This window comes from Dama dama, chromosome 11 (assembly GCF_033118175.1).
Source record: "Dama dama isolate Ldn47 chromosome 11, ASM3311817v1, whole genome shotgun sequence".
Lineage (NCBI taxonomy): Eukaryota > Metazoa > Chordata > Mammalia > Artiodactyla > Cervidae > Dama > Dama dama.
The window spans coordinates 33,346,608-33,368,688 of NC_083691.1; the positions used below are offsets into that span (position 1 = coordinate 33,346,608).

Consider the following 22,081-nt stretch of genomic DNA (forward strand, 5'->3'; position numbering starts at 1 on the left):
AATCAGTCTAGGGTTTTATTCCAAAAAGGCACTGAACTCATCTCCACTCCCTTCAATAGGAGCTGGCTGTGTGCTTTTCTCTACTTCCTGAAGTCATCTGACTCTTCCCCTGCCCCCACAACCAAACCTCAGGTTATACTCATACATTCAAAGACTATTGTTTGCCTAGTTCTCCTTGGCGGCGGGGGTGGTCCATTCTTGCTTAACAGGCAATATTACAGTCACTGAGAGTCTGCAACATCCCACAAGAGGACTCTTAACGATGAGATATAATATACTACTGTGCTTGGATTTTAAATACTTCCTATACAGAGAACTGAAATAAAGTAGCTAAATATGTTTAATAAGTCAACAATGTGACAAAAGGGTCAAAAATCATGACGGGTAAAAGAATGGTTAAAGTAATTGATGATATTTAATCTAGAGAAGAAAAGACTTGGGAAACACATGATAGCTATTTTTAAATACTTAAAAGAGCAATCACAGGGAAGAGTGACTAGATTTCCTAACACCCATGGTAAAATGTATAGAGGTATACTCTTTGACTTGATATAAAGGAAGATTTTAAAAACATGACTGTCTAGGAGTGCTCAAGAAGGGTCAGATGACCAGTGTTTGGGAATATTTCATAAGCAGGAGCAAGTAAGATCTGAGCCACTCTTCTGTTGGCAGGGTGTCTGTGGTGTGTTAGGAAGTCCTATAAGCAGCTTCAGTCCAATGAGTTACCATCACCTGCTCGTGGGCCTGTGTGTTGGGTACTCTAAAGAGGAAGTTAGGAAGGCAGTAATATTGGATCCAGAATATAGTCAGACAGGAGCCTTCATGCAGATACCCTTTCCAGTTCTCCAAACACCCACTCACATGTGGTCTCAAAAACACCCAGTACCTTTACTTAGCTTTACCCACTTCACAATATGCTCAATATGAGCAATTTGACTCCCAAGCCTAGGTCAGGCTGAGTGTTTCTTGTGAGTCATAGTTTTATGCTGAGACTTGAGAGTTTGTGGAGGGAGAACCCCCCTGCCCGCGGGGGGCCATGATGACAAGAGAAGTCTGTGGAAGGAGAGGGATCTAAGGGGTCCTGGGGAGGCAGGTCTAAAGATCCAGGCCTGGCAGCATCACTGTCCAGGAAGGCCCCAGTTCCTATGGCTGTGTGCTCGGAGCCAACTGTTCTCGGCAGACTTCATTCCAAGGGTCCTGTGGGGACCATGACTAAGGACCGGGCAGAAGGCAATGGCTGGTTGGAGGAAAGCCAGGCCCTGAAGAGGGGGAGGCCAGCTGGAACATAGCACTGAAATGGGCTCGGCTTTCAAGCTGCATACGGTGGCCCAGTGGACAGGTGAGTCCACGGACAAAATGGATCCGAACCAGCCCCGACTGCCCTCCAGAGACCAGCCATCCGTAGGAGTCCAGGTTTGGACTGAAACGTACCTGTGAAAAAAAAAGAAAACAAAAGCAATGCTCAGAGTTGGTACTTCAGGGTGAGTACGAGCTGTAAGAGCAAAAAGAAGGGCCTCAATCTGAAAGAACAGGACCATGATGGGGTGAGAAGAAGCAGGATGAGAAGACCGTGAAGGAGGCGTCTGTCATGCTCCAGAGGATGAGCGTGTGGAGCTGTTTCCCTTCCTGTGCCATCTGTTGCCTTTTCCTCTCCGATTACATGGCTCACAGGCCCAGAGTTGGGAGGAGATGAGATGAAGAACAGGAAGATGAGCGGTAAGGTTCCTACCTTGTGAATAGCTTCCAGCTGCAGCCGGTCCAGGCAGAGCCGCGTTTGCCCCTCTCCCTCCTGCATGCGCAGCATCGGTTCTCTGTGGGGCAGACCGTGGAACGAACGCTGGGGAGGAGGGTATGAGAGGAGAGAGAAAGCAAGCAGATACTTAGTTTTGCATCTTTGTGCTGCAACACCTCTGGATCCCCTGCTATACAAGGACTCACGTCTTCTACGTTTTCTAATGCTGCACCCATTCTCCTGGCCTCAATTTACCAAATCTGTGTCTTGAAACAGCAAGTAGTGATGGTTGACCGTTTCAGCGTAAGTTCGAGCCTTGGGAGGGTTGGGGGCCCCAGATGAAGCAGAAGTGTGGTCTTGACCTTCAGGACTGTCCTGATATGGTATCAGATCTGCTTTATATATAGGCTAGAAAGAAGAATGTGAAATTAGGTCCTGTAATACTGAAGACCAGATAAAAGTAAAAGAGAGAAAATTGGTTTGGAGCAGGAAAGACTTTAAGGTAGAAGAAATGGGTATATTTAAACCTACGTTTAGCTACACAAGGGTAGGGGAGATTATGTACAACTCTATGCTAAGACTTCTAGGGAGAATACTGAGGCTGGGAGACTCTTCTGCTACTTGGCAGCACTAATTTGGGAGGTCAGGTGGATTAGGACCCAACAGATGGTGCTATTAAATATTCATATACGTACGAATCTTCGATCTAAAGGTCGCTTGACATTTGTTGGGTTCAGTGCCATATCAGGCAATATAGCTGCAATGAGCTCTCCAGATATATCTCCTGCGGCTATTGTCCCGAGCCAGTCAGATCCTGAAAGACTCTAATAGGAAGAGACAGATATTTGTTGTTCACTCACTCACTCGTTAATTCAGTTCTGTGAACGGGTAACAACTGCACAGTCTGAGGGGGGAGAGACATAGTAGCATAAACAAGCATAAATCATTTTAACATAATCCATATCCTTGATGACAATTACCACACACCTATCTTCTCTTTCTTTCCAAACCTATGGCCTCTTTCTGACCACCACTAGGAACTATTTGCCTATGTACTGAAGGTTTGGAAGAGAGGGGCTCACCCAGACAGTGCCTTTTCGAGGAGCAGTGAAATAGGCCTTGAAACCAAGGTAACCAGCATCAATGTAGTGAATTCCACAGAGTCCATAACTGTAAGAGAAAAAGAAAAGAAAATCTTCCTTTTTCTAAGATTAGACTCATTTCTTCCCCCAGAATCCAGACTCCCTCAGTGAAACAACCCTCCTCTCCCCACAACAATCTGGCACAGTGCACCCCAACCCTGAGGGCCTGTCCCCAGTGCTCATCCTCTCTCCATCCCGCCGTACGAGGCATAGCAGTTGTCCTGAGCCACAGTGACACCATTGTAGGGGAGCAGCCAGGCCAGCTCTGTACTCAAGAAGCGCTTGATAGAGTTTATTGGTTCATAAGGTCGTCGAAGGTCCCAGAATTTGATTTTCCGGTCACTCCCTGCAGAGGCTAGGAAATGACTGTGGGAAGACGGGAGAAGAAGATCAAATCTGAACAACTCTGGAAGTCAGCCTGTCCTCACCTCCCACCTCCACAGCCCCACCCTGTTCAATACCTGTTAGCTTTGCACCACTGAAGAGTACGCACAGCCTGGTCATGGGCTAGGAAACACTGGAAGGGGTAGAGCTTCAAGGAGCCATCAGAGAGCCGTATCCGCTGCAGGGGTGAGTTCGTGGGAAGGTTCCATAAAACCACCATGCCTGAGGGTCAGGACAGAATGTGTAGGTGTTAAAGTCAGGTTATTGCTTCCCTGGTGGCTCAGTGGTAAAGAATCCACCTGCCAATGCAGAAGATGCAGGTGACATGGGTTTGATCCTCTGGAGGAGGAAATGGCAACCCACTCCAGTCTTCTTGCCTGGAAAATCCCATGGACAGAGGAGCTTGGCAGGCTACAGTCCATAGGGTGGGAAAGAGTTGGACACGACTGAGCACAGCACATAATAATCTCTTTTCCTTGCTCTAATCTCTTTCTCTGGCTCCTAGGACCTATGTCTTCTATTCTCAGGTCGGATCCCTTATGATGAAGGGATCATGATTAGCTAGCCAACATTCCCTCCATGATTTAAAGACTCAATCTGATATTTTTAGTTCCACTGCTCATCAACATAAAATACCTTAGTTTGAGATCTACCATTGAAAGATAGGTTGAATGCACCCAGTAAATAAAAGTCAGGGGTTTTTGTTTTTTTTTAAGGATAAACCCTTTAGGACAAGGGTTGGCAAACTATAGCCCGTCGGCCAAACACAGCTTGCTGCCTGTTTTGGTAAGTTAAGTTTGACTGGAACACACCCATTTGTTTCCCTGAGGTCTGTCTGCTTTCACTTTACAATGGCAGAGTTGGATAGTTCCAACAATGGCCAAACAGCCCACAAAGCATAAAATATTCACTGTCTGAACCTGAACAGAAATGTTTGCCAACTCTACTCTAAGGCAAAGAGAACAGGCAAAGAGCCAAAAGCAACATGTAGAGGAATAGAAAACAAATGGACAAATAAACTAACTGGGCTGATCCAAAGCAAGCTGACCAGCCTGGCAGAGGATGAGGTAATTAAAAGTATAACTTTGATCAATGTAAAAGATATCCCTTTTTTTATACAGAAACTCAGTAAATCTAACACCTATGAGCCTTTCTTGAAAAAAACTTGACAGTGAATTACAGCTAAGCAATATAAATAACAGAACCATGGAGGGGAAGCCTGAGATGAAAGGTCTGGTGGAGATAGGCACTCTTTTCAATACAGAGTTAAGATTAAGTAATTCTGGGAATTAAGAGGGCAAAACAGCATCAAGTATCACATACCTTGATAATGTAAGAATAAGACCACCAAAAGGGACACAGGAGATGGTGAGAGGGATGAGAGGAAGCAGGGTAAGAGTGCTAACTTCCTCATCCCCAGCAGAAAGTCTACTGGTGTGCCTAAAAGTGAAACTGTTATTTAAAAACAGTAACAACTGGGACTTCCCTGCTGGTCCAGTGGTTAAGGATTCACTTTGCAATGCTGGGGATTCGGGTTCAACCCCTGGTTGGGGAATTAAGATACCACGTGCCACAGAGCAAGTTAGTTGAGTCCTTGTGGCAGAATTAGAGTCCATGCACCACAAGGAAGGATCCCACATGATGCAACTAAGATCCAATTCAAACAAATAAAAAATTAAAAACAGTAACAACCTAATGATACCAATTACTTAATGTTATTTATAATTTTTTATTCTTTTCCTTTTTAATCTTAAAAGTATCTTTCGGATCCCATTTTTATAGAATTCTTTCTTTCCATCTAATCTTTTTATCTTTATATATGCCATTGAGAACAGCAAGAAATGATGTTTATCTAAATTTTTTTTTCTGAGTGGAAAGTCTAGTGATATTTTTCTCTTCTCTGTATTTTTTCTACACGCACAAATATTTATAACTACATAATGTTGAACACTGAACCAAAAGGGAAACAACCACCATAAAACAAGCATATATAAAAGTTTAAAGAGCAATAGTTCCCTATGTTTTGCTTTGTTTTTTACCATTGTAATATCCAGCAGCCAGGTGGTGGTGGGGCCGGGTGGGCATCCAAGCCAGGCTAAGGCACTGACCACACTCAGAGGGGTCTGAAGCTTGCATAGACCCTACCTGGAGGGTTGCCACACATTGAACCTGCAGGGACAGAGAGACAAGACCAGGGTTAGGGATAACTACTGTCTAGAATGAAGGCTCAAATCAGTGTTTAGTTAGCATGGGGTGGGAGATTTTCCAGAGGTAGGAGGAGACTCACTGTGGAATTGGTAAGGGAGGCTCTAGAAGATGGAGCCTCAGCTAAGGGAGCAGGCTCCTCACTCACCTTATAGATGGCAGGCTTCACTGCATCTGTGAGGAAGAAGAGCAGAAACTGAAGTTCTGGATCCAGATGGCTGGGGTCCCAACCAGGCTGAGCTCACAGACCAGCACCCCTGCGCTCTCAACAATGCCCCTCCTTCTCACTTTTCTCTTGCCACCATCAGTGTGTGAACTTGCCTCTGCCTGCCCCCAGATCCGTCTTTCTTCCTGTTCTACCTGATTGTGCCCTTCCTCCTATAAGAATGGCTAATCTCTCCACTCTGCTCTCTTCTCATCCTCTTTCCTTATCCAGAGCATGGCTCATCTGATCTCCCCCCTTCTGCACTCTCCACTTTCTCTCCCGCTATTGGGTCACTCGCAAACACAGAAGTAAAACATGCCCTCTTGTCTCTGGTTAATCAAATGAATAAACCAAAGCCTTCCTTTACCCCTTATTTTGACCATACCTCGTGGCATGTGAGACCTTAGTTCTCTGACCAGGGATTGAACCTGTCCTCCTTTGCATTGGAAGGGTGGCTTCTTAACCACTGGACTGCAAAGGAACCCTCCCCCTTTACCCGTCATTCACCTCCAGCCACCGCCCTCATTTATTATGATCTCCTTCACAGCCTAACATCCTGAAAGAATTGTCTGTACACTTCTGTCCTCACTTAATTCCCACTCAATCCATGCCTAACACCAGAAACCACTAAATAGGGGATTTCTCAGGGTTCAAACCTAGGGTCCCTTTTCTTTAAACACGCAGTACTGTTGAAAAACAAACAAATTTAATCAAATGGGAGCTGCCTTTCTCTGCCCCTTCCTCTTCATGCTCACCTTCAGCTCCAATTCTCCTTCCCTTCACAACAAAGAGCGTGTTCTTGTGTATGTGTGGTGGTGAGGGCAGGAGAGGTGAGGACAGGGTTGGGGGAGGAAGAGGAGTATGGCAGGAGACAAGCCCCAGGCACCAGCCTCAGCCTGCGGCAGCTCCTCACACAGCCAATTAACTGGGGCAGTGAGAGGGGGAAGACCTGAGAGTACAGGAGAGCACGGAAGTGGGGAGATCAAAGACAATGTGCTCAAAGAGGGCAGTTACGAGACTGCAAAAGAGAGGACCGCGTGCAGGCTGCCAAAGACAGAAGTAAAAGAATGGGGAAGAATGAGGTCAGAAAGGGAGGAGGGACAGGGCAAGGCTCTGCACTGGAGACGCTGGGCCTGGAGGAGTTTCAGGCTGGGGTGGGGGGTGGACAGGCCCCTCTATGCTCTGGCCACAACTCCAGCAGCCCCAGCCTCCTTGCTACGATACTCACCTAGGGGCTGCTGAGCCAGCAGGGCCTCGGGATGGGGCAGACTGAACAGCAGCACCTTCCCATCTGAGCAGGCAAGAGCCAGGAGACCCAGTCGGGGCAGGAGAGGCGCCTAGAGGGTGAGACAGATCTGCACTGAGACTTGCTGCTGGCAGGCATGTCTCAGAAAATGTGTGAGTTTCTGGTCACTGAAAATCTGACGTGGAGTTGCCAAAAAACTCCACCCCCCACTCTCCAACTCTGGGAAGACCCAGGGCCCCTTTGTTCTGGCTGTGGCCAAGGGCCATCCCACAGTCAAGTGGGAAGTACCTTCCGAGGGGTGCCTGGAAGTTCCCATGCTCCACTGGGGCAGAACTTGAGGTCCCAGATGCAGCCATGGTCACAAGCTATCCCGTAGACAAAGTGGGCTCTGTTGCCAAGACTGAGAGAGAGAGCATGTGCAGAGAATGGGTAGGAAGGAAGGGTCTGGAGCTTCCAGAGCCTGTGTTCTCCTTGTCTCAACCCAGTCTGAGCCTTCCCCTGCCCCCAGCCCAGACCCACCCTTATTTCCTCCTCCACCACTCTCCCCTGGCAGTGTCCCAGCCCCACCTCACCAGCTTTCTTGCTGCAAGGTCCCCAGGTCCCAGAGCTGGAGCAGCCCAGGGCCCGAATACAGCTGGCTCAGTGAGTGTGTCTCATTCATGTCAGGGCTGGAGAAAAGAGCCACATACTGCGAGGCTGCTGACCCCTCTGGCACGGGACACCAGTCCAGAGCCCAGAGTGGGCCCCCCGTGAAGAAAGACACATCCAGGCGCTCTGGGTGTGCTGTGATAGAGCTAAATCTAGAGAAAAGGCAAAGATGAAAAAAAGGAGCTAGTAAAAGGCAGTAAGGACTTCAGCAGATGAATGGATAAATAAACTGTGATACATCCGGACAACGGAATATTATTTGGCACTAAAAAGAAATGACCTATCAAGCCATGAAAAGGCATGAAGGAAACTTGAATCCACATTACTAAGTGAAGAAGCCCCCCTGAAAAGGCCACATACTGTCTGATTCCAACTATAAGACATTCTGGAAAAGGTAAAACTATGATGACAGTAAAAAGATCAGTGATAACCAGAGGCTGAGGGTGGGAGAGGTAGGGGATGAACAGGCAGAACACAAGAGTATTTTTAGGGCAGTGAAAATACTCTGTATGATACCATAATGATGTATACCTGTCATTAAACCTTTAACCAAACCCATGAAATGTACAACAGTAACAGTGAACCCAAAGAAAACTATGGACTTTGAGTGACTGTGATGTGTTGGTGCAAGTTCATCAATCAAAACAAATGCGCCACTCTGGTGAGGGATTGTTGATAATGGGGAAGGCCGTGCTTGTCAGGGGAGGGGGGAGGCTGGTGGTGGGGAGAGAGGGAGTATATGGGAACTCTCTGTACCTCCCTCTAAGTTTTGTTGTGAACCTAAAACTGCTCTTAAAAAAAAAAAAAAAAAAAAGGAATGCAGACAGAATGGGAGCGCCACCTGGAGCTCCTGACTTAAGCAAGCACCAGACCATCACTCCCAGTCTACAAGTGAGACCAGTCCTAGCCACCATGTTATCTTCCTCCTTTCCTTCCCGAAGTCTGTCTAGCTCCAGGCTCACCTTCAAAGGTGACAGGCCATGCATTCTGGTTCACTACAGTGTTCACTCTAGGGCCAGTCTGTCCAGGTCTAGCTGAGTAGATGTGACCTTGAAAACTTGTTCCACCCTCAACCTCCCTAGGCTCCCTCAGTCTGGCCAGCAGAGATAAGCGCTGAAGATTAGAAGGGGTGAGCAGATACAAGTATCTCTCCTAGCCTTGGGACCAACTGGACCAGCACTCAGGGAGGAACAGGGCCAATCTCCCAACCCTTTTGACATCCATTTTTCCTACTTCTGTCTCCCAGAATCAGAAAAAAAGAGATGCGATCATCACCTGTTTATTCGGTAGAGGGTGCCATCTTCAGGAAGTCCTTCACGTTGTACAGAAAACAGCGGGGACTTCTCCTCCTGAGGCAGGTAGGGAGCTGCCTCACTGTGGGATGGCAAAGGGAACAACAGTCTAAATGAGGAAAAGTTTCACCTATACTGGGATTCCCATGATCAATCTAGAGTCCTCAGTTACCCTTCTGTCTCCAGGGGTGTCACCTGCTCCTAGATTTCAAAGATACCCCTTCAACTTACAGTTCAGATAACAAGCGCCACTTCCAGGCTAAAGGAATCCATTCCGCAAACTCCCAGTATGAATGCTTCTGATCTCGGCTGGAGAAGCAGAAGTAGCATTAGTGAAGGAGGAGAGAAATTCCAGAGCAGCGCTGCCCCATAACTTTCTGTGAGGATGGGAGCGATCTGTTATCGGTGCTAATCTAACACACGAGCTGCAAGTAGCTATTAGGTACTTAAACGTGGCTAGAGTAAGAGAAACTGGACTTTTAATTATATTTCATTAATTTTAAATGAAATTTAAATGGCTTCATGTGGCTTGTGGCTGCCATATCAGACGGCACAGCTTGAGAGCTTCTGCCTCTGGAGCAGTACCTTTGAGTTACAAGTGTCTTCCCCATGTTCTACCCTGCGGGTGCCTGCCCCCGCTTCTCACAGCCCCACTGCTAGGCTGGGTCCTTGGTTTCCTTTGCTCTCCACCCCTGTCTTTCATCCCCAGCTCCCATTCCCCAAGTCTCACATATCCTTGGTGAGATGAAGGCACTTCCAAACAGGGGCCATGATGTGATTTGGTAAGCCATTGTGAGCCATTCCCCGGACGTGGGGCTTCTGCTTCTGAGGATCGAATTGAAGAAAATATAAGTTAGAGAATTTTACAGGCTAGAGAAAGTTCCCAGGACAGAGCTTTCCTAGCTTTTTCTTCTCCTGGTACTACTTGCTCACTAATTTTTCCCCTATCAGCATCTTAAAAGATTTTGCTCTCTAATTTTTCCCCATCAGCATCTTAAAAGATTTGTATCTTAACCATTACAATGACCTCTCCATCTTTTGCTCTTACTTCTCCAGGAAAACCTGTTCTCTATTTTCTGTTCATCTTCCTTGGTGCGTCTCTACAGCACTTGATTCAGAGCACTCCTATTTGCTTCCTGAAGCTCCTGCCCTGGGGGTAGTCTCTCCTTATTCTTCACCTGCTATACCTTTGTAGTCTCTCCCTCCTTTGATGTTTAGTCACTGATGGTATTTCCTAGAGTTCCTGTCTTCTCAACCCTCACTCAATACATGTACTCCTGGTAATCTCATCCTTTGACTCATGGCTTTGACCTCCATTTTTATGCCTGACTTGCATCTTAGCAAATGAAACCTTTACTCAGTCTCAACTTTTCTACAAAATCTAGACTCATACAATGTAGTGCTGAGCCATATTAGAACTTGAGGCAAAAGTGAATATCACTAGTATACTTCCTGCCTTTATTGAAAATTTTTAAATTTTCTTCATCATAGATTTGTTGCATTAATTTTGACTTTTAAAATGTTGCATTGAGACATTTATCTTTATTAGAGGGTTTTGGTGCTCCCTTAAATGTTGCACCTGGGAGGAGTAAAGCACTGGTCCCGTATATCTGACTGGCAACCAGATGTCTCCAGGAGGATGGCCCTTAACCCACTGGCCCCTCCAACTTGACATGTCAGAAAGTAAACTCATCACTTCGCCTGTCCACCTTCACCCTTCCTGCATACCCCACCCTTTCTGTGTTCCCAAGTTCAGTGTATGAGAGCATCATCAAAGTTGGAAACTCCTACCCTTTCCTCGCCTTCAACGCCCAACTGCTATTAATTCTTTTACATAACTCTTGTATCTGTCTCCTCATCTTTTCTTCCTCCACTGCTTAGTTTAGGCCCTTACCACCTCTCACCTAGAGAACTGAAGCTGTCTTCTCTTGTCAACTGCAAATTAACCTATTTTCCTAACCGATCACGTTCTTTTCCTACCTAAAAACTATTGCTGTATAGAGTTTCTGTTTGGGATGACAGAAGTTTTGGAAATGGATAGTGGTGATGGTTATACTACATTGTGAATGCACTGAATGCCCCTGAATTGTACATTTTAAAACAGTACATTTTGTTACATCTATTTTACTATAATTATACATGTACATACTCTTTGTTGGCTCCTACCAGTTTCATTTCTTTCATCCTTTCTAGCCTAATCCACCCCAATTTAACCCAGGCCCTATGCTGCAGGCCACAACCAATTTCTAAGAAATCATCCTCTCTGGCAAACTTCTGTTGCTTTGAAGACCTAACTCAACTAGCATTTCATTATGAAGTCTAAGCAGTTAACCATCCTTCCTCTATATGCCTAAAGCATTCTGTTCACTCCTGGTGCAGCATTTATTACACTGTAAGCTTTGTAATGGAGGACCCTGTCTTATTCATGACTGTGTTTCCTAGCACAGAGGAGATGCTCAATGTATGAACAAATAATCTTGTTTAGTAACACCCTCAGCTCCCAGAATCTCATCTGTGTTTTAACTTGCTCTTTCTTAACTTTCCCCTGTTTTGGCCATCTTAGTTACTAGGCTAAAGCCTGCATTCTGGGCACCCTGATGATCCTCCCAATAATCCTCCTATTTCCCCCTCCACTTTCTTGTCCACTCAGGTTACCTGAGTAGATCCTCGGGCAGTGCTTCGGGGTGCTGCAGGTTCGGGGTCAGAAGAGTTCTCACTTGGGGCCTCGCTTTCTTCTGCTTCTTCAGCCTCAACCTGGAGAACGAAGTCTTCATCCCGTGTGGTGTTATCCCCTTCTTCACGGAGACAGGCTGCCTGAGGCTGGATTATCTTCGGTTGGGTAGGGCTGCTCACCTGGGGGCCCTCTGGACAGGACACTGGAGCAGGCAGGGCTGTTGAGAGCTCTTCCGCCAGTTCCTGGAGATACAGAAGTGCCCTGCAGGACAGGGCGGAGTCAGAGCCACAGCACAGCCACTTCACCCAGAGCCCACTCTGCCTGACACTTGGCTGATTCTCATCTCACTAGATCCTCCCAGTGACCGTGTGAAATGGCTATTAATTTCCCTTCCCCTTTGACAGATGCAGAAACAGAAATCCAGGAAAGTTAGGTGACTTGGCCAAGATGATTCAGATCACATATGTGGAATCTGAACCCAGGTCTTCTGATTCCAAGTCTGAAGCACTTCATACTCTACCACAGTCAGAAGTCATTGAGGGAAAATGGAAAGAATGGAAGGACACATATATACTGACGTATACAGGGCAGTAAAACTGCAGTGAAGACTTGGAGGAAATAGCGAAAAATGTGATAGGACGAGGTACAGAAAGAAACCTCCCACAGACAGAATTTAACCACAGACAGAAACTGCTGTGGTAAGACTTAGAAGATTGCTCAAGTGCCCAGAACCCAGCACCACCCCTGCTTACCTGACACCTCACCACAGTCCACTCATCTCTTCAGCATCTGCCCCACCCCCACCCCTTCACCCCAGCCCCCCTCCACCAAGCTGTGCCCCACAATCCTTACACTTGGGCAGCCCTTCGGCGGGGTCGTTCCCCAGGAGGGGTCTCAAAGTCCTCAGGGGGCATCTTTGGATGTGGAGACTCTGGCTGATCTAGGCCTTTGGACAACTTCAGCAGTAGCAGATCTGCCTTGGACTTTCGACCTCGTTTCTTAGGCATGGGGGTGGACAGAGGGTTGGATTGATCTAAGAGACCAGGAACCCGAGGGGCTGATGGAGAATTAGGCTGCTGGGGCCTTTTGGGGCCTTTCCGTGTCCTACCACCTCTCTTCGGGCCAGGCTTTGAGGCCCTAGGCTTTGGGACCTTTGACATCTCTGAAGAAAGATCTGTAGAGAAGAATATGGGTCTGTGAGATGGGACCAGAGCTCAAACCTCTTTGGAACAGATTACACCATACCCAGGTTGTAAAGTCCTATGAGCTTGACCTGCTCTCATTCATCTTAAGCTGAGCATGGGGGGCTAAAAGGCTGAATGGTCAAGGGACATACCTTGCTGTTGCAGTCTGGAGAGGCTTTCCTGTTCTGGAAGGAGCCTCCTCTCATCAAGAGAATCCTCATATCCAGGAAAAGGGGTAGGTAATGACATCTCTATGGAAGCCTCCACACTGGTTGTTTCTGAGGAGGCCTTGACGTCAAGCTGGTTTAGCACCTCTTGTCCAGGAGAGTCTACCACAGTCATGTTCCCCACGGGGCCGGCCTCCTCCAGAGCCATATAGCCGACCCCGTAGGTATCCATCAGCACCCCCAAAAATGGCTGCCCCTGCATGCAAGAGACATACAGATGACTAGAAGGAAAAAGCTTCTAGTAAGAGCTCAGATTTTTCCACTTTCCTGTCTTTCTCATCATTGTTCCTCCAATCTCCCCCCACCTTCCCCACCAACCAGAAACCCAAACTCTGGTCATTCATTCATTCAGCAGTAATTCCTAAGCATCTTCTATATAACAGGCACTATTCTAGGAACTGGTAACATAACAATAAGCAAGGCAGACAAGGTGTCTGACCTCATGAAACTGACAATGAACAAACAATAACAAGCTACCATTTAGTAAATGCTTACTATGTGCCAAGTACTATTCTAAGTGCTTTATTCAGGTGATTTAAAGTGAATGAACAATTATTTAACCCCTTTCCCTGAAACCCAATGAAATAAATCACGCCTCTCTTTAAAAAAAAAAAAAGAGAAAAAAAAAATCACCTGTTATGAATGCAGGAAAGGGCCACAAGTTTCTAAAATAAACTATAAAGTATAGCTGCCAGATACTATAAAATTTAGATCAAACTGAAGGAGGACAGGATGACTAGAGCTAACATCCATCTTTGTGAATATTAGTCAAGGTGCAGATTTATTTAAGGATAGGTAATTTCTAGTGTCCTGCTAGCATTCTTTCAGCTGGATGGGGGAGGTGGTAGCCTATGAGACAATTAAGGAACATCCCACTACATTAAGAAACTATTTAGACATTGAATAATAGACTAAAAAATAGTCACGGATCTTCATTTTCTTCAAATCCAAAAAGTCAGCTATGCAACCACAGACCAAAGTAAACTGATAGAGACAAACAAAACACTGACCACCACACCAAAAACCTGAGCAACAGAGAACTCTGCAAGGGGCCAGTTTGCGACCAGAATAACCTACCTGTCTGTGACAAAAGGAAAGAAATAACTCAGATCAAAGAAGGAATCCCTCCATAGATCTGTATAGGTCTTAAGGATGAAGAATTCTTCAGCCTCAGTGCAAAGTGTGTTGATACAAATACCATAAGAAATATCATACAAACTAAAATTTCCAGTTGTCTCTCGAAGAAGAAGATATCCTTATAAACTATAGCAACAGCCAACTCTCTAACTCAGGTGCTAAGGATACATTATAACACCATATGCTAAAGATACAATATAACAATATCAAGGTAAATAGAGGCAATGAGACTACACCTACATAGTTCTCTTTGTTGCTGTTTAGTTGCCAAGTGGTATCCTGTTCTTTGCAACCCCATGGACAGTAGCCCACCAGGCTCCTCTGTCCCTGGGATTTTCCCTTCTTTCCCAGGAAAGACCAGAGTGTGTTGCTATTTCCTTCTCCAGTGGATCTTTCTGACCCAGGGATTGAACCTGCATCTCTAGCATTGGCAGGCAGGTTCTTTACCACTGAGCCACCAGGGAAGCCCACACTGTTCTCTGGTAAACAGCAAACCCTGAGAGAACTACTCCATTCAAAATCAGAAATAAGCAAAAAGGATCCAATGGGACCTATGTATAGTTGCTATAGAAAGAATAAAAAGGACTAAAATGAAAAAGGTGAAAAGTACCGTTTCAAAGAATGTCTCCAGAAAACAAGAAATTTTCCAACAAAAACCTATATACTTTCAAAAAAGCCAGAGGTGTGAAATTGAAGAAATAAGAGATCAAAGAAGAGATAAAACAATGGCAAGGCAAAAAAAAGAGTTGGTAGTCATAAGGAAAGAAACTGAATAAAAGAATAAAATCAAAGAAATGAAAATCAGAGGAGAAGCAAAATGTTGAAACTGCTGAAAAGACAATCAGTGGTATGAAAGGCGTTTGAGAGAAACCATGCAGACTATAAAGAGGTAACGGTGACTAGTGAGAAGATGGTATGGGTGAAAACAGAAAGTGGGGAGCCAATATATGAATAATTGCTATTTCTAAAGAACAGAGAAGAAAAATGGGAACAGAAAAAAATGTTCAAAGACCTAACAAAAGAAAATTTCCTGAAATGAAAAATAGAATGTGTACCTCCCTGAAGTAAAGGAAGATCTCAGCCTAAGGTTATAAGGGCTTATTGTATAAAAAGGACACATAAATCAATAAAGACTCATCAAGAAATATCTGAATGAAGACTAAATTTCTCCTATAAGTGGGGGTGGGAGAGAATCAGGTCGGCCTGGGAGTTCTTAGAAACATTTGATGCCAGAGGATAAAGAAACAAAAGGATCAAGAGAATTTTTAATTATCATTCATGTAAAGGTAACAGGATGACATTCTTAATATACAAGTTTCTAGAAATTACAAAAGTAATCCCCTGAATAGAGGAAGTGTTAGGGGAAAAAAAAGTTTAGGAACAAGTACTTGTCAAACTGAGAAGTGGTTCACAGCTGCTGGTTCAAGAACCACACGGCCTCTCCTCTGCCATGGTGGGGAGTCACAGCTGAATCAAGAAGCCCCTACCATAGGTGATGGCTCCATAAACAAGCTGCCTCTGCAATAATCAGAAAGTGACCAACTGAGGCAGACTCTTCTCTGGCTTGCAGATCCAGAACTGTGTCACAGCCACAATCTGCAATAGCAAAATGCATGCCCTCTGGCCTGCCTCCTTTCTAAACTCAAGTCTAAATTTGAGTTCTTCAAGAGCATATTTGATTTGCAAGACCTAAATTATATTCAGAATCTTGAATGGAAAAATTCCAGGAAATGAAGTTTCTAGCTTTCCAGGCTCTCAAGTGGAGGTTGCTCATTCTCTCGAATCCCCCTTACCCCAGGGTAGAAAGTGGGATCAGTGTTTTCTCAGTTCCTCTCCAGTGCCAATTCTTGACTGAAAAGTCCTCCCCGTCTTGTAAAACCTTTTCCTTCCAAGCCAGTAACATTTGGCTAAATCACTGGTATCCACTCCACTGTCACAGCCTGGACCTTGCCAACATATAAAACCTTTTTTTAACCTCCAAAATCACTAAGACACCCACTATCTGATCAGGACCTCCCATCATTACAGCCAGGTTGCCCAACTATGATCACTATATCTACTCTTCACCATGTTAATTACTCTATCCACTGATCACTCCAGTTTCTCCCTGTGTCAGCCATATCCCATCTAGTTTAGACTCCTTTAATCAGATTCTTGTTGATATTACAAACTTCCTTTCTTTTCATCTGTTTCATAGGCCTGGCAAAACTCAATCCCTGGATGAACCAATCACCTATTGCAACCGCATCTAAGCTGGTTGGGCACCAAAGTCACACTTTCTTTCTGTCAGCTCCCATACCCTCTCCTTTAGTGTCTAATCCCATAGTCTTCAGCAAATGACTAAGTCTTAGATTTCTGAAACAAAAACTAAAAAACTAGCAGTCAAGAATTCATCTTGCAATGCAGGGGCAGGTTCGATCCCTAGTCAAGGAACAAGACTCTATGTGTCACACAGCAACTGAGCCCCCGTGCCACAGAGAATCTGTGCACCACAAGGAAGATTTTGTGTGCTGCAACTAAGACCTGACAGAGTCAAACAAATATTTAAAAAGAAAAAACAACCAAAGCCATACTTCAATTTCCTGTCAAATAACTAACACTCCCTGCTTCTGAGTCCCTCAGCCACTTTCTCAAGTCAAGCTTTCCAGTTGCGTTCTAGCTTCATGCCCCCTCTGGGCCCACCCAAGGGAACTAGAGATGCTTATCCTTTTCCTTTCCCTTGCCTCCTTCTGAATTGGAGCAAACGCCTTCTAAAATTTAACAATTCACTTGTTTCTTGTCTTTACAGCTACTTGGCAGTTTTTTTGCTTATTTGCAAACTCACTGCTTTTGTCCTTCCAAAGTACTTAATTTAGTTTGCTTTCTTTTCTTTTTTAGGTTTGTATAAAACCTCTAGTTGATACAAAATACTTACAAATACGTGTAGAATGTAAATAACAATAAAACACCTGTGTATCTGCCATATTTCAACTCAGTTTTAATAGAAATGTAACTCATACATACTCAAATTTCCTTAAAATTTAAACATGTCACAAATATATAAATATAGTGACAAATCAATTGACATTAAAAATGATGGGAACCAATACAATAACTCTTGGCAAGCACTCAGATCAGCTAGTGAGAGTAATCAGACCTACAGGGAAAAAAAACCTATAGGCTTCGAGAAGTCAGTGTGCCATGGGCATCAGTTTGTATGCTTTATAGAGGAAATGGAGAATGTCAGTTAACAGAGGGAATTAGTTAAATGAAGATCAGTTAAGAGAACTTCTATATGTCTTGAAGATTTCTCCGTATCTGTACACATACACCTATCTATATGTCTTGAAGATTTCTCCGTATCTGTACACATACACCTATCTCATTCTTCTGGGTTACTATGTGGTGTTCCATAGGATTATAGTTTATTTGGATATTTCCCATTTAATGAACAATTGGATTATAATACTATTACAAATACTATTGCAATGAATATTCAAGTATACATCTCTTCAGTAATGAGAAATGATTTTTCTAGAATAATCATCTGAAGTGAAATTACTGGGTTAAAGGGTACACACATTTCAAAATTTGATACAGGTCACCAAGATGAAAATCAATTTATACTCCCACTAACTGTAAAAATGGATATACGCATTTTACTACCCTTGTCAATCTTTGGTTTTTGCCAGTCTGATGGGTGAAAAAATTCCTCCTTGTGTGTGCTTTTAGTCACTCAGTTATGTCGGACTCTTTGCTCTCCCATGGACTATAGCCTGCCAGGTTCCTCTGTCCATGTGGGTTCTCCAGGCAAGAACACTGGAGTGGGTTGCCATGCGCCCCCTCAGGGGATTTTCCTGACCCAGGGACAACCCATGTGAAGTCTCCCTCATTGCAGGCAGATTCTTTACCCACCAGGGAAGCCCATTTATTTGCATTGTCCTGATAATAACTGAGGTTAGCAACTTCTTTTTTATATGTTGGATATCTATGTCTTTTATGAATCGCCCATTTCTATAGGACAAGTTGATCATTTTCTTATTGATCTGTGGAGTTATTTATGTGAATATTTTCTCTCTGTATCTACCTTTTTTTAACTTTACTTATAATGTTTTTTTGCAAAACTAAGGTTAAAATAAATTTTATAAGTTAAATTTCTCAGTCCTCTCCTTTATGGCTTCTCTCTTTGTGGCCACCCTGCCTCACATAGGATCATAGCTGCAGACCAGAGATTGAACCCCTGCCTTCTGCAGTGGAAGTGGAGAGTCCTAACCACTAGACCACCAGGAAATTCCTGTGTCTTTAAAAAGGTGTTTCCTACCCCATTGATAATAACATCAGAATATAAAATATCTTCTTTTATTTTTTTCTAATGATTTTTCTAGTTTTAGCTCTTTAGTCCATCTGGAATTTTTTAGTAAGAGATACGAATATTTACTTATTCCATATCTATTTTCTTTATAAGTTTCATAAGATAGGGACCCTGTCTGTCTGATTCATTATTGTATCCAGAAACTGGTACATTGTAAGTGCAATAATTAACCTTTGTTGATTTAAGGACTAACTTCTCAAGGTACAAGAATCTCTATAAGGATTCACTTCTCAGAGAAGGCAGCAGCAGGGTGTGGTGGTTAATTTCCATTTTTGACTTTACAATACAAATTTTGGACATAAGCAAAAGAGGTTTAGTAAATTTGTACCAGGATTCATAAAATTTTACATCTGCACCCCAAGTTGTCTGGTTCCCACGCTGCTCCAAGGCCGCCAGCCTGATCTCCCCAAGCACAGAAAATGATTAGGTAACACTGTTCTGTAGGTATAGAATTATTTTACACACACTGCATGGTCTAATACATTGTTTCCAAAGTGTTCCTATGGTACAACTGGTGGTCTGCAAGATGACTTCTGATACAAAACTGAACAATTTTATTTGATTAATTACGTTTTTATTTTAACTTGTATTTAAAAAAACTGTAACTAGTCCATGAAATCCATGGACTAGTTAGATCAAGACTAAAGCACTTAAACCTTAAAATTAAATCAATTTAAAGAAAACAAGAAAAGTACTACAGTTGATAAGAAAGGGTGGCAAAAAGGAACGAAGGCACAGGAATGACGTTTGTGTAACAATATACCGCTGGGGCCATGGGGCTTGCACCCTGCACACTTTTAACAAAGTGAGTTTCGCGGGTGAAGCTGAAGTCGCCACCTCTCCCTTCCCCAACAGAAAGCCAAGTTGCTGCGTGATAAAAGGACTAGATTGGGAAACATAACTGGCCCCTGGCTGCGCCAATGGGGTTGCAGCGCGCGGGGCACAACCCCCAGGGTTAGAAGGACCTCGCCGAGGAAGAGGCTGAACACACTACAAGGAGAAGACTGACCCGCCACCTCTCTAGGGGGTGACCGCTTGCCCTTTCTCAGTCCTGGGCGTGGGGTTAGCTTTCACCACTACTAGCCTGTTCGGGAAGTGAGCCGTGAGTTTCCTAAGGCTGAGGACTACAGTAGGTTCGCAGAGTTCGAGGTTTGCAATGTTCGCAGCGCCGGGGCCGGGACACAGGGTAAAATGTTACGGACGCCTCACTGGGAAAGAAGGCGAAACCCGAGGAGATCAGAGATAGGGGCTGCCACCGTGGGTTAGGGAGGTGGGGAGCACGGCGGTTTCCGTAGGAGCTTGGGGGCTGGAGGTCTCGATGCTGAGCAGAGGCGGAAAAGCGGAGCCGGAATTGGTTCCCAATGTCTTAGTGCTACCAAAAAAAGAAGGGGGGCGGGTAGTAATCGTGGGGCCCCTCACACCCCGCTGCGGTACACTCACCCTCACCAAAGTCCTTCCGGAAGTCCAAGTTCGAAGATGGCGCCGCCTGTCTGGTCGCCGTTTTATGACGAAATCTAGTAGCTACTCTTCATTGACGTCCCCCCCCCCCAGTGCACAAGGTAAACACGTGGGCTTGGTCGGGAATTTGTGCCCCAGAACGTTTTCTATTAGACTATGTATTCCATAATGCAGTGCGGCCAGCGTCCCCGAGCCCGTCGCAGCGGGCGCCGCTCCCGGGCCTCCGAGGCGCGGGGGAAGCGGCACGGCCTTATGGGAATTGCAGTGTCCCGAAGGGAAGACTGACGCCTGCGCGGTGACGGCCGTCGCGCCCCCGCGGGTTCCCACGCGGCTTCTATGTGAGCCTCGAGAGTGCGGGCGCCCAGGCCCGAGTGTCGCTCCCGAACGCTGAATCCTGGCTTTGTGTGGAGACTACTTGCCCGTGGCGAGCAGGGCCGGGCAGACCAGAGAGTACTTACCCGCAACCCCCGCGCCGTCGAGCGGAAGCCTGGGAGACAAAGGAATCCGTGCCTCGGGCCGCGGGGGGACGACTCCGGCTTCCGCCCCAGGGCAGCCCCCAGCAGATCCAGCCACTAGTGAAGCCAGGGATGGACCCGAGACCGAAACACAGTGAAGGGGAGGAGCAGAAGAAAAGCCTGGCTTGGAGACGCTCTACTCAAATGATCCTCAGGCTTGGACCCTCCCCTTGGTCGTAGGCCTCTCCCCACTCCCTCCCTGGGTGGTCGGTTGTGGTTGGAGAAAGAATGTAACAAACTTCTGCCGTTTCCTGAGGCATTTAAAGCTGTAAATCACACAGGTCTGCATATACCGAATAGGAGAGTTCAGGATGTAGAAATATGGACAGGAAAGGATGGGGTAAACCAATCTTTTCCCAGATAATCTCATCTATTAAATTCCCTTGGTTACACAAAATGTTTATGAAAAGCAAGGGAGAAGCTAGCCAAGATTTAAAAGCTAGAGCAAGGGGACTCCCATCCCATTCGTCTTAAGTGGCCTAAGACAAGATAAGGCTGTGCTGTGGCTTAGGACAGGCTTTGCGAGAGTGCTGAAGTGGGTGCAGTGGAGGCTGTGGTTCTTCTAATACATATGTTCAATGTTTCCTCTCAATTTCAAGCATTTCTCTCTTCATTAAAAGATTTGTTTCAAGCATTTATTTCTCTAATGAACAAACCTGACTCTTTTCCATTCCTGTTGCCTCAGATTAGATTATCTTTGACTTCAACTATTGCAAAATCTTTCTCATATTAATAATTGTATCTATTTGGGAGATAAGACATTCACATGATTCAAAATTCAAAAGATGCATAGGGTATAGGGAAGAGTCTTTTCCACTTCTCTCTCCAGTCTCCCAGACCACATCTACCTAGGCAGTTTCTTGTTACAGGTTCAAGACATTTTCTGTATTTATACTCATGCAAACAGATACATATCTTTCCCCATTTTAATTCATACAGCATCTTCGCTGTCCTGTGCTTTACTTTTAACTGAGTGTACCTTGGAGACTATTCCATTGCTATATATATAAACCTTCCTTATTGTTAGGATTTCTTGTGCGTGCTCAGTTGTTAAGTCGTGTCCAACTCTTCGAGACCCCATAAACTGTAGCCCACCAGGCTCCTTTGTTCATGGGATTTCTCAGGCAAGAAATACTTGAGTGGGTTTCCCATTTCCTTCTCTAGGGAATCTTCCTGACCCAGGGATAGAACCTGCAGTCTCCTGCATTGGTAAGCAGATTCTTTACCACAGAGTCACCTGGGAAGCCCCTATGATTGCTTAGTATGTAATTATAGGAATGTAGTGTTAGCTCTTGTTTTTATTAATGGGTATCTAGGTGGTTTCCAGTCTTTTGCTATTATAAACAATGCTGCTGTATGTGTTAGTGCCAGTTCATGTGCCTGATACACAAGGAAGCCAAACAAACTGAAACGTGGGAGTTTGGAACAAAAAAAGGTTTACTGCAGGGCCATACAAGGAGCCGAGTGGCTTATTCCTGAAAGCCCTGAATGCCCCAAAAGGTTTCAACTGTGTGCTCATGGTAGTTAACATCTTCCATCTGTTGGAGAGGGAAGATTTTTTACATCTGCAAAACAACTCAGGAAATGTGTATCAAATACTACTATTGAGTTACCTGAGAGGAGCTCAAGCAGAGGATGCAGGGGAAAGCCTGTCTGGGAAGGTCCCATGATGTCCTGCTCT

At 45.0% G+C, this 22,081-nt stretch overlaps 1 protein-coding gene across 2 annotated transcripts; it reads right to left on the reverse strand.

Annotated features, from left to right (window-relative positions):
* Positions 1-322: 322 nt before the first annotated feature.
* GTF3C2 (general transcription factor IIIC subunit 2) lies at positions 323-20,481 on the reverse strand. Of its 2 annotated transcripts, none has more exons than XM_061155036.1 (19): positions 20,344-20,481; positions 12,865-13,135; positions 12,381-12,702; positions 11,510-11,789; positions 9,585-9,679; positions 9,086-9,163; positions 8,838-8,936; positions 7,487-7,714; positions 7,203-7,314; positions 6,897-7,005; positions 5,612-5,637; positions 5,298-5,427; positions 3,336-3,480; positions 3,079-3,240; positions 2,815-2,902; positions 2,428-2,556; positions 1,988-2,140; positions 1,730-1,837; positions 323-1,431 (listed from the first exon to the last, which is right to left on the reverse strand). In XM_061155036.1, exons 2-19 carry the CDS (start codon positions 13,109-13,111, stop codon positions 1,213-1,215), a joined length of 2,730 nt encoding a protein of 909 aa, XP_061011019.1. In that variant the 5' UTR covers positions 13,112-13,135; positions 20,344-20,481; the 3' UTR covers positions 323-1,212. The 2 variants fall into 2 exon arrangements, with proteins under 2 accessions (XP_061011019.1, XP_061011018.1); XM_061155035.1 differs by lacking the exon at positions 20,344-20,481 and adding an exon at positions 19,868-20,319.
* Between the last annotated feature and the right edge of the window lie 1,600 nt (positions 20,482-22,081).